Here is a 13,513-nt window from a genome sequence, read left to right on the forward strand (position 1 = left end):
TGGGCAATTCAGATAGACTTGTTTTTGCAGCTAGTAACTGATCCACATCATATGGTCTGAAAAAGTAGCTGGACTTAATTCTGGGCACATCTGATACTGTCAGCCACAGCTTATAGAGGGTCTGTTCATTTTCAAGTACTTGTTCATTACTTACGAAAAGAAAGAATTCTTGTAGATTAGACACTGTGTACAGACAAGACTTCACACATGCCCAAAGCTTTTTTTTTTAACACTCCCGGCAATTCCATCAACTGCTCTTCTTCTGTTGGATATTGCAAAAAAAGATCAGTGGAATTCCACACCAAAGTCATTTTTCAAATTGCATAATGAGTACATAACAAATATACTTTTAATGTTATTTCATCCATGTTGGATCTTGTGAACTCTGCAGCCATTAATGATAGTTGGTGGATGGCAGAACCACCCACAAATACTTTTTAAATGTTTTTAGTCCCATAACAGGCTGTGGGCCATCTGAAGGTGAGCATGGTAGCTGGAAACTGGTTATGGCACCAAAATAACATATTTAGAAAGTATTTGTAGCTGGTTGCACCATTCGCCAACTGCTGGTAATTTCTTTTTAAACTGGGATGCTGCCCCATTTCGTAGCTGATGTATTCTACAAGAATGTCGAGTCTGCATATTTCTCATGTGCAAGGTGGTGGTCAATTATTGCAGAAGAGTGCACTCTGTCCAAGCACACAAAGTGGAGATAGTCATTTGTTTGTAACTCAAATGTGCTGGTTGTATTTCATCCTGGGAAAGTGAGAAATTTTCTACAAATTCTGTCTGTGGAACACATTCTGTTGCACGTGTATTCAGATTTCTCTTCCCAAAATCTGCAGCTTCAACATCTTTTTACAAGAATACTGGAGCCTGATCATTAACTTCATAAATCACTTCATCGAGAGGACTACTTCCTTTTGAAAGGACTGGTTTCTTTATTTTTCCATCTTCCACTGATTCCTTTTAATAGGCTGATTCTTGTCAACACCTTCAGGGAGAAACTGATATTGACCAGACTTCGTCGCAAGTATCACAAGCTCCTAACATACAGGACTCTTTCCTCAAGTCACAAGAAAGAAGAGAAAGCAGTGTTTCCACTTAACTAAAAGTATACACACTGGCAGGTATAGTTAGCATGATACTGGTACACACACACACACACACACACACTCTCTCTCTCTCCCTCTCTCTCTCTCTCTCTCTCTATGTAGAGTATTTGAAACAGGCAGTACATACTTGGACAAAGCTGGTAAAGGAGACTTCTTTAATACAATTCTTGTTTAAAGATTTCCTATGCCTCCTTTAACGGTAAACTTCATATACCTCTTCTGATGATCCTCGCGTTTCCTTGTTTGAGTTCTTTACTGGCTTCACCTGTTGCTTTCCTGCTGGTTGCACACCAACTTTATCATTTAAGATAAAAATCAAAAATCACCTGCTTTATTTCTTCTGTTATTCTGGGCTTGCTATGTTTAATTTCTTTGATACCTGGCTCTGAAAGCAGTTTATTTGCTAATTAAGGTGTGTGATAATTGAAGACTCTTTTTTTGCAGGACTTATTGGGCATTCTTTTAACAGCCTTCCCCAGGCTTTGAGGAAGCTCATGGGATCCAAAATTTGAAGTGGGTGACATACTGTTTCTATTGGACTTTCCTCCTTTATTTTTCAGCCATTATTTCTGATTTCTTAGCCTTTTTTCTCACTGTTTATTTTCTAAACTTTCTTGTTATTTAAGTCTGTTTTTCCTTAATTCTTGCTGTTTCTTTCATTCTTTCTTTCTTTCTTTCTTTCTTTCTTTCCATCTATCTTTGTCCTCTTTCAAATATTCACTTCTCCTGACCTCACATGGTTTCAGAAAATCATGAGAATGATTTGATCTCACCTTTTTCTCCATTTTATTAGCTTAAATGAGGCCAGCTGTAGCACTGTTAGATAAACAATGTAGGTTTTTGAAAACAGCCACTAGCAACACTTTTTATTTTTCTATTTATCAGTTTCACTCTTCAAATAGGCAAGAGCGTCGTCAGGATATACACTGTAAAAGATACAAATTGAGATGATATAGAAAACTTACATTGATGTTACGTAACGTACATATTCTGTTTCCAGTATGGTGGCTTATGTTTTAAAGTTGGCTGACATCATGCTGGAAACAGAATGTGTACTTTACATAACACCAGTGTTAAGTTTTCCGTATTAGCTAAATTTGTATCTTTTATGGTGTATATTCTGATGATGATGATTATTATTATTAGACTGAAACCAACAAATAAAAAAAATAGGAAGTGCTACTTGTGGCTATTTTTAAAACCTTCCCTTTAAGAGTTGCTCCCCCCTGCAGGCAGTGCCTGCTCTTGCCAAACAATGTATGTTAATAATCAGGCAGAAAACATGTTAATAATTTTGACTAATGTTTTACACCCAGATTAACACCACAAAAATAAAATAGGGTGAAAAATTAAAAATTTAATGTTGAATTTAATTTGATGCACTTTGGACACTTCATAAAACTTCCTGAAAGGCAGTTTGTTTACTACAGTGCTGTCAACGAAAGATGATACTCGTCGGAAAGCAGCAATATTAATTTTAAGTGGCATCAATTTAATGTAAACCACTTAATGTGCAATGTTCGGAGATCAAGTTCGAGAGAGAAATCTTCACACACATTGTTAATTATTTACTGAACCTGCAATTGGTGTCAGTATCCAAGGGTTGTGATAACTGTGTGGTCTCAATAACACTCATTAGGTCCTGTGTTGTTGGAATGACACACAATAAACTTAGCTTGCTTTCAGATTATGATGTTTTATTTCCATTTAACATTTATCAGTCCCCAGCCACAAACACTGTCCAAAATAACAAGGCAAATGTAAACTCAAAATGCACATACAAGTTAAGAAGCGATCCATTGGCTTTGTAAACACAAGAAGTTGAAGAACTTCACATTGTGTTTCCACCCTCTGGTGCATAGTGAGTCTGATGCAATGAGCAAGAATAGTTTACACCTTGTGAATTGCTCTGGAGGCTTCCAGAAAGACAAATTACTATCTAGGTAACATCAGTTTTCCTAGTTTGATAATATTTACAGTTTAAAGTTTGTTTCCAAAATGTAAATTCTTTTACATTTATGAAATTAATGGGCAAAAACAGTATTGTAAAAATAGAGTAAATATTTTTAAAGTGATTGACTTTATCCTAAGTCAGTATCGCAGTTGCATGTAAGTTGTAAATAAATAACAATGTAAATACAGACATTTATCTTGAACAGCATCAAAACAAGAATGTTGTTGTTGTCTTCAGTCCTGAGACTGGTTTGATGCAGCTCCATGCTACTCTATCCTGTGCAAGCTTCATCATCACCCAGTACCTACTGCAACCTACATCCTTCTGAATCCGTTTAGTGTATTCATCTCTTGGTCTCCCTCTATGATATTTACCCTCCACGCTGCCCTCCAATATTAAATTGGTGGTCCCTTCGTGCCTCATAATATGCCCTACCAATCGATCCCTTCTTCTAGTCAAGTTGCGCCACAAATTTCTCTTCTCTCTAATTCTGTTCAATACCTCCTCATTAGTTATGTAACCTACCCATCTAATCCTCAGCATTCTTCTGTAGCACCACATTTCGAAAGCTTCTATTCTCTTCTTGTCTAAACTACTTATTGTCCACCTTTCACTTCCGTACCTGGCTACACTCCATACAAATACTTTCAGAAATGACTTCCTGACACTTAAATCTATACTCAATGTTAACAAATTTCTCTTCTTCAGAAACTCTTTCCTGGCCATTGCCTGTCTACATTTTATATCCTCTCTACTTCGACCATCATCAGTTATTTTGCTCACCATATAGCAAAACTCATTTACTATTTTAAGCCTCTCACTTCCTAATCTAATTCCTGCAGCATCGCCCGATTTAATTCGACTACATTCCATTATCCTCATTTTGCTTTTGTTAATGTTCATCTTATATCCTCCTTTCAAGACACTGTCCATTCCATCCAACTGCTCTTCCAAGTCCTTTGCTGTCTCTGACAGAATTACAATGTCATCGGCGAACATCAAAGTTTTTACTTCTTCTCCATGGATTTTAATTCCTACTCCGAATTTTTCTTTTGTTTCATTTACTGCTTGCTCAATATAGAGATTGAATAACATCAGGGAGGGGCTACAACCCTGTTTCACTCCCATCCCAACCACTGCTTCCCTTTCATGCCCTTCTACTCTTATAACTGCCATCTGGTTTCTGTACAAATTGTAAATAGCCTTTCGCTCCCTGTATTTTACCCCTACCACCTTCAGAATTTGAAAGAGAGTATTCCAGTCAACATTGTCAAAAGCATTCTCTTAAGTCTGCAAATGCTACAATCATAGGTTTGCCTTTCCTTAATCTATTTTCTAAGATAAGTCGTAGGTTCAGTATTGCCTCACGTGTTCCAACATTTCTACAGAATCCAAACTGATCTTCTCCAAGATCGGATTCTACCAGTTTTTCCATTCGTCTGTAAAGAATTCGTGTTAGTATTTTGCAGCCGTGGCTTATTAAACTGATAGTTCGGTAATTTTCACACCTGTCAACACCTCCTTTCTTTAGGATTGGAATTATTATATTCATCTTGAAGTCTGAGGGTATTTCGCCTGTCTCATACATCTTGCTCACCAGATGGTAGAGTTTTGTTAGGCCTGGCTCTCCCAAGGCTGTCAGTAGTTCTAATGGAATGTTGTCTACTCCCGGGTCCTTGTTTCGACTCAGGGCTTTCAGTGCTCTGTCAAACTCTTCACGCAGTATCGTATCTCCCATCCTGATTTAGGTTTTCTGTGATTTCCCTAAATTGCTCCAGGCAAATGCCGGGATGGTTCCTTTCAAAGGGCACGGCCGACTTCCTTCCCCGTCCTTCCCTAATCTGATGAGACCGATGACCTCGCTGTTTGGTCTCCTTCCCCAAAACCAACCAACCAACCAACCTAGTGATACATGCCTCTACATCCTTACATTTGTCCTCTAGCCATCCCTGCTTAGCCATTTTGCACTTCTTGTCAATGTCATTTTTGAGACGTTTGTATTCCTTTTTGCCTGCTTCATGTACTGCATTTTTATATCTTCTCCTTTCATCAATTACATTCATTATCTCTTCTGTTACCCAAGGACTTCTATTAGCCCTCGTCTTTTTACCTACTTGATCCTCTGCTACCTTCACTATTTCGCCTCTCAAAGCTACCCATTCTTCTTCTACTGTATTTCTTTCCCCCATTCTTGTCAATCTTTCCTGCAGTTTCTTCAGTTTTAATCTACAGTTCATAACCAATAGATTGTGGTCAGAGTCCACATCTGCCCCTGGAAATGCCTTACAATTTAAAACCTGGTTCCTGAATCTCTGTTTTACCGTTATATAATCTATTTGCGACCTTCCAGTATCTCCTGGCTTCTTATATGTATACAACCTTGTTTTATGATTCTTGAACCAAGTGTTAGCTATGATTAAGTTATGCTCTGTGCAAAATTCTACCAAGCAGCTTCCTCTTTCATTCCTTACTCCCATATCATATTCACCTACTACGTTTCCTTATCTTCCTTTTCCTACTATCGAGTTCCAGTCGCCCATGACTATTAAATTTTCGTCTTCCTTCACTATCTGAATAATTTCTTTTATCTCATCATACATTTCATCAATCTCTTTGTCATCTGCGGAGCTAGTTGGCATATAAACTTGTACTAGTGTGGTAGGCGTGGGCTTCGTATCTAACTTGGCCACTATAATGTGTTCACTATGCTGTTTGTAGTAGCTTACTCGCATTCCTACTTTCCCATTCATTATTAAACCTACTCCTGCATTACCCCTATTTGATTTTGTATTTATAACCCTGTAGTCACCTGACCAGAAGTCTTGTTCCTCCTGCCACCGAACTTCACTAATTCCGACTATATCTAACTTTAACCTATTGATATCTGTTTTTAAATTTTCTAACCTACCTGCCCGATGAAGGGATCTGACGTTCCCCGCTCTGATCCATAGAACGACAGTTTTTTCTCCTGATAACAACGTCCTCCTGAGTAGTCCCCACCCGGAGATCCGAATGGGGGACTATTTTACCTCCAGAATATTTTACCCAAGAGGACGCCATCGTCATTTAACCATACAGTAAAGCTGCATGCTCTCGGGGAAAATGACGGCTGTAGTTTCCCCTTGCTTTCAGCCGTTCGCAGTACCAGCACAGCAAGGCCGTTTTGATTAGTGTAACAAGGCCAGATCAGTCAGTCATCCAGACTGTTGCCCCTGCAACTACTGAAAAGGCTGCTGCCCCTCTTCAGGAACCACACGTTTGTCTGGCCTCTCAACAGATACCCCTCCGTTGTGGTTGCACCTACGGCACGGCTATCTGTATCGCTGAGGCATGCAAGCCTCACCACCAATGGCAAGGTCCATGGTTCATGGGGGGAGGGGGGGGGCAAAACAAGAATAAAAGATGATAATCTGTTTTACAGGCTGCTATTTTTGAGGTATAATATCGTAAAATAAGCAACTATCGATATATAAACAGAAAAATGTGCATTTGGCAAAGTTTTGCCTGATTGCTCTAAAACTTTACAGCTTCCAAATTGAGTGTTAAATACTTAACAAAAATAAAATGAGTTAAAATATGGCCAAAAATCAAGTGATGGTTTATATTTGTGTTGGGGTGCAGAAATTCTGACAGAGCTTTTGCCAGCTTCCAACTCCAAAGTGGAAACGGCAGCAGGTGAAACAGTAGTCCACTATAGAGTTGTGGCAACACTGGGACATTGCCACAGAGACACATACAAAATCGTGTAATGTGATGGATCGAGGTAGGAGCACGAAGAAGCACTGCCGAGCACAGAGTATCTGTCAGGGAAGTTATTTCACTGACTCAGCTGTAGACCTTAATAACTGTAGTGCAGGTAGTGCTCCTACTGGGGGGTGGGGAGGGGGGGGGGTAAATCTTGAAATCTTGTAGTTGAGGTTGCTGCGGAGGTGAAGTTTAGGTTGGAAGCTGAAGTTTGTTGAGAGGTAGCAAAGCCAGTGATAGTGCCATGAGGAGAAGATTCTGTTTTCTGTTATACAGAGTTTTTGATGACAGATTGGCCAGTGGTATAGCATGAGGTCTAGGTTGGTTAGGAAGGTGGCAGTTTGGGTGGAAGTTGGCAAAGCCAACGAATGTCGTGATCTTTTAGAGATGGAGTTTTTCACTCTGCAGTGGAATGTGGAACGATACGAAACTTCCCAGCAGATCAGAGCTGTGTGCCGGACCGAGACTTGAACTCCGCACCTGTTCCCTCCACATGCAAATGTTGGTGGAAGTAAAGCTGTGAGGACAGGTCAAGAGTTCTGCTTGGGTAGGTGAAGTTGGTACAGCACTTGCCCACTAAAGGCAAAGGTCCTGAGTTTGTCTAGTTACTGCACACATTTTCGTTGTAGCCTTTTTTGTTGTATTCTGCATACCATACTTAAATTTAAAACCCTGATAAAGAGCACTATTTTCTTGCTATGGTCTGATTTTTTTCAAGTTTTTAGTATGTATGAAGAAATTAATAAGAGCAACATTGCTGACCCAAACCTCTGTGCCAATGGTGATACTGTTTATTCTTCAGATTTAATTTGCTGATGCTATCATGTCGTTTGTAATGTGAACTGTCGATTGTTTATTAAGGTTCATATTTTTGTCACGGTGATGATGTCACCAGTCATTCGGTGTGGTGTCGCACTGTTAACTCGCCCTTAAATATTTTCACTCGTAACAAATGATTCCAAAGACAGCCATCGTGTGATATTGTCCTGCTGTTGCTGTTATTGGGTTAACATTATTGGCATTAGCTGAAATCTATATATTCAAACAAATCCTGGTTCACAATGCTGATTTTTTTTCTCTGTTTTCAGTACTTGCAAGCATGTCGGATAGACAGCCACATGACAAGTTCTCCCCCAAAACGCCCCAACTCACAGCGATCGGAAGGAAGACTCGACAGCAAAATGGCTTCAGGCTCTGAGCGTAGTGGTAAAAGCCGCATTGCTGGTGAAGATGTCACAGAGATGCGTGTGGGCATTGATGATTTGCCTGATGAGGTACTGTTAATGATTTTCTCTCACTTGTCCTTCAGTGAGCTAATAGATGTGGTACGGAACGTGTGCCATCGTTGGAGAAGACTGTACAAGGTTCGGAAGTTGTGGCATAACAAGGAATACCATATTGGGTAAGAAATGTAATAATACATATGATTTGTTCTTTAAAGAAATACAGCACTGTATTATAGGGTGATATCTTTATTACTTATTTTGTGACACTGGTGTGGTAAACTTTGGATTTCAGCAGTCAGTCAGTTTAGTCAAGATTGTTGGAGTATTATGGTTTTATATTAAGTGCTTCCCACTTTTAGAATGTTACAAAGGAGCTGAAATCTATTTTGGATTCAATATATTTGTTAGATTGGTGTGATGTGTAGATTCTGCAATGAAAAATTGTCTATTTCATTATTACTCTTGTACCCTGTGTCATTTCTGAACCAGGATGCGTAGTGATACATATGTTGGAACTTAAATAGTGGCAACACTGCTGAGGAGACTGTATGCAGTGGAATCTACTATTGTCGCTGATAGCACACGTTGTTGGTATACCTATTTCTACATCTACATCTACATTTATACTCTGCAAGCCACCCAACGGTGTGTGGCGGAGGGCACTTTATGTGCCACTGTCATTACCACCCATTCCTGTTTCAGTCGCGTATGGTTCACGGGAAGAACGACTGCCGGAAAGCCTCCGCGTGGGCTCGAATCTGTCTAATTTTACATTCGTGATCTCCTCGGGAGGTATAAGTAGGGGGAAGCAATATATTTGATACCTCATGCAGGAACGCACCCTCTCAAAACCTGGACAGCAAGCTACACCGTGATGCAGAGCGCCTCTCTTGCGGAGTCTGCTACTCGAGTTTGCTGAACATCTCCGTAATGCTATCACGCTTACCAAATAACCCTGTGACGAATCATGCCACTCTTCTTTGGATCTTCTCTATCTCCTCTGTCAACCCGACCTGGTACGGATCCCACACTGATGAGCAATACTCAAGTATAGGTCGAACGAGTGTTTTGTAAGCCACCTCCTTAGTTGGTGCACTACATTTTCTAAGGACTCTCCCAATGAATCTCAACCTGGCACTCGCCTTACCAACAATTAATTTTGTATGATCATTCCACTTCAAATTGTTCCGCACGCATACTCCAAGATATTTTACGGAAGTAACTGCTACCAGTGTTTGTTCCGCTATCGTATAATCATACAATAAAGGATCCTTCTTTCTATGTATTCGCAATACATTACATTTGTCTATGTTAAGGGTCGGTTGTCTCTCCCTGCACCAAGTGCCTATCTGCTGCAGATCTTCCTGCATTTCGCTGCAATTTTCTAATGCTGCAACTTCTCTATATACTACAGCATCATCCGCGAAAAGCTGCACGGACCTCCGAGCAAATGGACTCACCCGTTCGACGTCATCAACATGCACACAATCGAGGGAAACAGTCACTTGTGAACGAGCAGTCTAATGTAATAGTGTCACTATGTTTTCAAAACATGAACAACGGAATTGGATCAAGATTCAAAGTGCCAGAGGTCGTACAACACGACAGTGTCATCAAGGTCTTCAAGAGGTGTGCGGGGAATTGGCATTGCTGTACAGAACAGTGGCACATTGGGTAAAAGCCTTCAACGAAGGTCGGCAAACTGTGGCAGACATGCACCAGGCAGGTCTTCCTAGTGTCTCTGAAGAAGAAGGGCATGCCGTTGCTGCTTTAGTGGACAGTGATCGTTGCCATACGATTTGTGAGCTCGCCTATGAAACCAGATTAGCACATATGACTGTGCTCCGCATCCTGAAGGAATGCCTGCGTGTGTGAAAAATTGCATCACGATGGGTTCCGTATGACTTAACAGAAACGCAGAAATGGATTAAGACTCTGCTCAGACGCACTTGGAGCACTATGAGCAAAAAGGAGAGGCTTTCTTATGCCATATCACAACACTGGATGAGACATGGGCCACATCGTACGAGCCAAAACTGAAACGCCAATCCAACGAATGGCGTCATTATGGGTCGCCGTGAAAGTCGAAAGTACATCAGAGCCCCAGTATGGTGGAAGCTATGGCGAATCTGGTGTACAACTGTGAAGGTGTTATCCTAACAAATTACATTCCTCCTTGGCAGACCGTCAATGCACAGTATTTCTGTTTGTTTTTGGAGCATCTCCTGCCACCAGCTTTGCGAAAGAAGTGGCGACACTTCCCGCACAAACCACCCATCATTTTGCACGACAATGTGTGGGCACATGCAGCACAAGCTGTGGCTGCTCTGTTCGGTCGATGGGACTGGGAAGTACTGTACCGTCTACCATACTCCCCGGACTTAAGTCCCTGTGACTTCGATTTGATTCCGAAGATTAAGGAACCACTTTGTGGCATTCGCTTCAGAAGTGTTCCAGAGAATCAACAGGCAGTAGACCACTCCATTTGCACCATAACAGAATACGCTCTGCCAACGGTATACTACGCCTTCCACATTGCTGGAAACAGGTTCTGCACAACGCTGGTGACTACTTTGAAGGACAGTAACAGGTGCAAACATGTAACTCTTTTGTATCGGTTGTGAATAAATCGTTGCCACTATTTAAGTTCCAACCCTCGTACTTCTTTCTCCCCACCCTCCCCTTTTCTTAATGTGTGTACCTACTTGTATATTTCTTATCCTCATTTGTAATCTGATGTACCTTTAGAAAATTCTGGAAGGTCATGGATTAACAGTGCAAGCTGAAATATGATGTCTGTTCAAAAAATTCTGGAACATTAATAATTTTGCACCAGTGGTATGTTGGAGCGAAATGTGGTTAGCGTCCTGCACATGCCTGTGTTTAATGTGTAACTGCTGGAAATTTCATTGTTGTTTCTCTGTTAGTTATTGTTCAGTGCTGTACCGAGTAAAACGTTGTCACACAGTTTGCGAATTTTGAGATGGCAGAGTTACAGGAGCTACACATCTGCATTAAATTTTGTGCGAAACTCAAGAAAACCTTTACACAGATACACCAAAATGATGTGGAGGAAGTCTGCAGTGATTAGTGTTTAAGCTGTACTCAGTGTCACGAATGTCAGGAACGCCAATGAAATTCTGCATGTGAATCAATGACTGTCAAAGAGATTGCAAAAATGTAATATTTCAGCTGAATTGTCACAAAGTCCTGAGACAAGAGTCTTGGAATGCATCATATTGCCACCAGATTTGTCCCATGAGTCAAGACCACAAAAAATGAAATTACTGTGGTGTCTCATTCTCTGTAATCTTCAGACCTGGTCCCTGTGGACACTTTTGTATTTCCAAAGTTGAAAACCCATTGAAAGGATGAAGATTCTCAATGATAGATGAGATAAAAGAAAATTCACAGATGGTGCTTTGCATCCAGGAAGAGGTGTGCCAAGACTGCTCCTGCAGGTGGAAACAGTATTGGGAATGGTGTATCAACTGTGGAGGAGAGTTTTTTGAAGGAGACTATGCACAATAAGTAAAAGTTAAGCATAGAAAAATCTTGTGAATAGAATTCCAGAATTTTTTGAACAGATGTTGTATGTTTCTCCCCATCTCCACTAGTTATTGTTCACCAGTTTGGAAAAAGTCACATAAGTGTAATAAAATGTGGAAAAAAAACAAAGTGGCAGTATTGAAGAAGATGACGAAACTCACCGATTATGCTCCCGCACTGTCAATGTGGTGGCTGTTCCGTACAGTCACCGAGATTATAATTGTCATAATATTGTGATACCTGCACGAATATAGAGGTATGACCTGGGATGTTATTGTTATTAATATCTTCAAACATATTAAAAACAGAAATATTATACTGATGGTAGGAAGTGGGGTTTAAATAATATTACTACGGAATGATAAATGTATAAAAAATAAAGATTGTTGTGAACAAATTCTTTGTTATAGTTGCTAAACTTGAGGATACTGGATGTTCTTTTTCAAACAAAGATCCATGACTACTAGCCCAGTTGTCACATCACTGCCAAGATTACTTACACTAATACTATAATGTTAATAAAGAACTGTTAAAATTTAAAATTAATCGAAGTCCCGAGGCATAGTATCATACCCTGTAGTCAAAAGGAAGTGCAGGCTACACCCGTCTACAGAAAGGCTAGCGGCATTCATCCACAAAGCTACCATCCACTATCATTAATATAGATCTGTTGCAGAATCTTAGAACATATTCTGAGTTAAAGCATAAAAGGTATCTCAAACAGAATGACCAGCCCCGTGCCAGCCAAATAGCCCGAATTCTGAAAACACTGATCGTATGAAATATGACTTGTACTTTTCTTCTTACACGACATCTTGAGAGTTATGGAATTCCTGGTCAGAAAGATGCAGTGTGTCGTGTTAAATGAAGAGTCATTAACAAAACTAGAGGTAGCTTTAGGGGTGTTGTCCACGTTCACGGTTGCCACAAGTTCTGGAACTCAGGGAATTTCGAACGTGTCAGGGAAATATCAGAGTCCTTTTAATACATTTACACGCAGTTTTTTCGAAATTTTCCTGAATTTCTCCACCCTTTAACGTGTTTTGGAGGAAACACAACTACCTAACCTTTGTGCACGTCATTGTTTACCAACCTAAATTCACCACAGGATCAACAAAGCTCAGCTTTAACCAACATTTTTTCGACTTTTTTCACACCAGAACTCCAGTTGCTTTCTAGTTCACCTTTATCTCTCCCCATATATTTTTACTTTTATTTTCATTTTAGCCTGATGTTACACTTTCCACCTTCTAAATACCACGTCACCCTCACAACATCCCCACAATGACCCCATTAAGTTTTATTTACATTCGCTCCGCAAACATGCCTCCGCCCTAGCCAGATCCTGCTCCCATATTTTATTTACTCAGGCTTGTCTGACATTTGGCATTACCCCCAAAGGCCTCACACTTAAAGTTCCCATCTCTGGCTGTAACCCTTCTTTCCATCGGTCCCTATACCAGTTCCAAACCGAACAATCCATAGCCCTCACCCGCCTACTCCTTCACCTACACATCAACTCAGCCAATGAACACACCCATCAACTCCTATCCCTAATCAAAGTCCTCAATCTTTCCTCTCCCACATCCACACCGGCTGTTCAGAGCGTCCTCCTACAGGCCAACCGCAAATTAGAACAGCATGCCACCCTCCATCTCAAAAAGCTATCCAATCTCCTGGTTTCCCACCTCCGGAAAGGCAACTCACTCACCCTCCACAACCTTTCCGACAAACCTAAACCTCCTCTCATTGCACACAGACCCAGTCTCTCCCATCTACTCAATCTCCCACTTCCAGCTCCACTCCCCCCAAAACCTCGAAATTCTGATCAACACAATCTGGAACCACAACACCCCAATTCAGTAGCTAACCTTTCTTCCAAACCTCCCTCCCAATCCAAAACCTCTGTCCTATCCAAAGGCCTC

General features: G+C 40.6%; 1 protein-coding gene across 3 annotated transcripts in view; it reads left to right on the forward strand.

Annotated features, from left to right (window-relative positions):
* The window catches only part of LOC126215256 (uncharacterized), a 135,120-nt gene that overhangs the window by 17,139 nt on the left and 104,468 nt on the right, over positions 1 to 13,513 (forward strand). For all 3 annotated transcript variants that reach the window (XM_049941932.1, XM_049941934.1, XM_049941933.1), the window contains exon 2: positions 7,902 to 8,215. In XM_049941932.1, the coding sequence (XP_049797889.1) occupies positions 7,902 to 8,215 (314 nt within the window). The remainder of the gene's footprint in view (positions 1 to 7,901; positions 8,216 to 13,513) is intronic.

The sequence above is a fragment of the Schistocerca nitens genome, chromosome 12 (genome assembly GCF_023898315.1).
Source record: "Schistocerca nitens isolate TAMUIC-IGC-003100 chromosome 12, iqSchNite1.1, whole genome shotgun sequence".
Lineage (NCBI taxonomy): Eukaryota > Metazoa > Arthropoda > Insecta > Orthoptera > Acrididae > Schistocerca > Schistocerca nitens.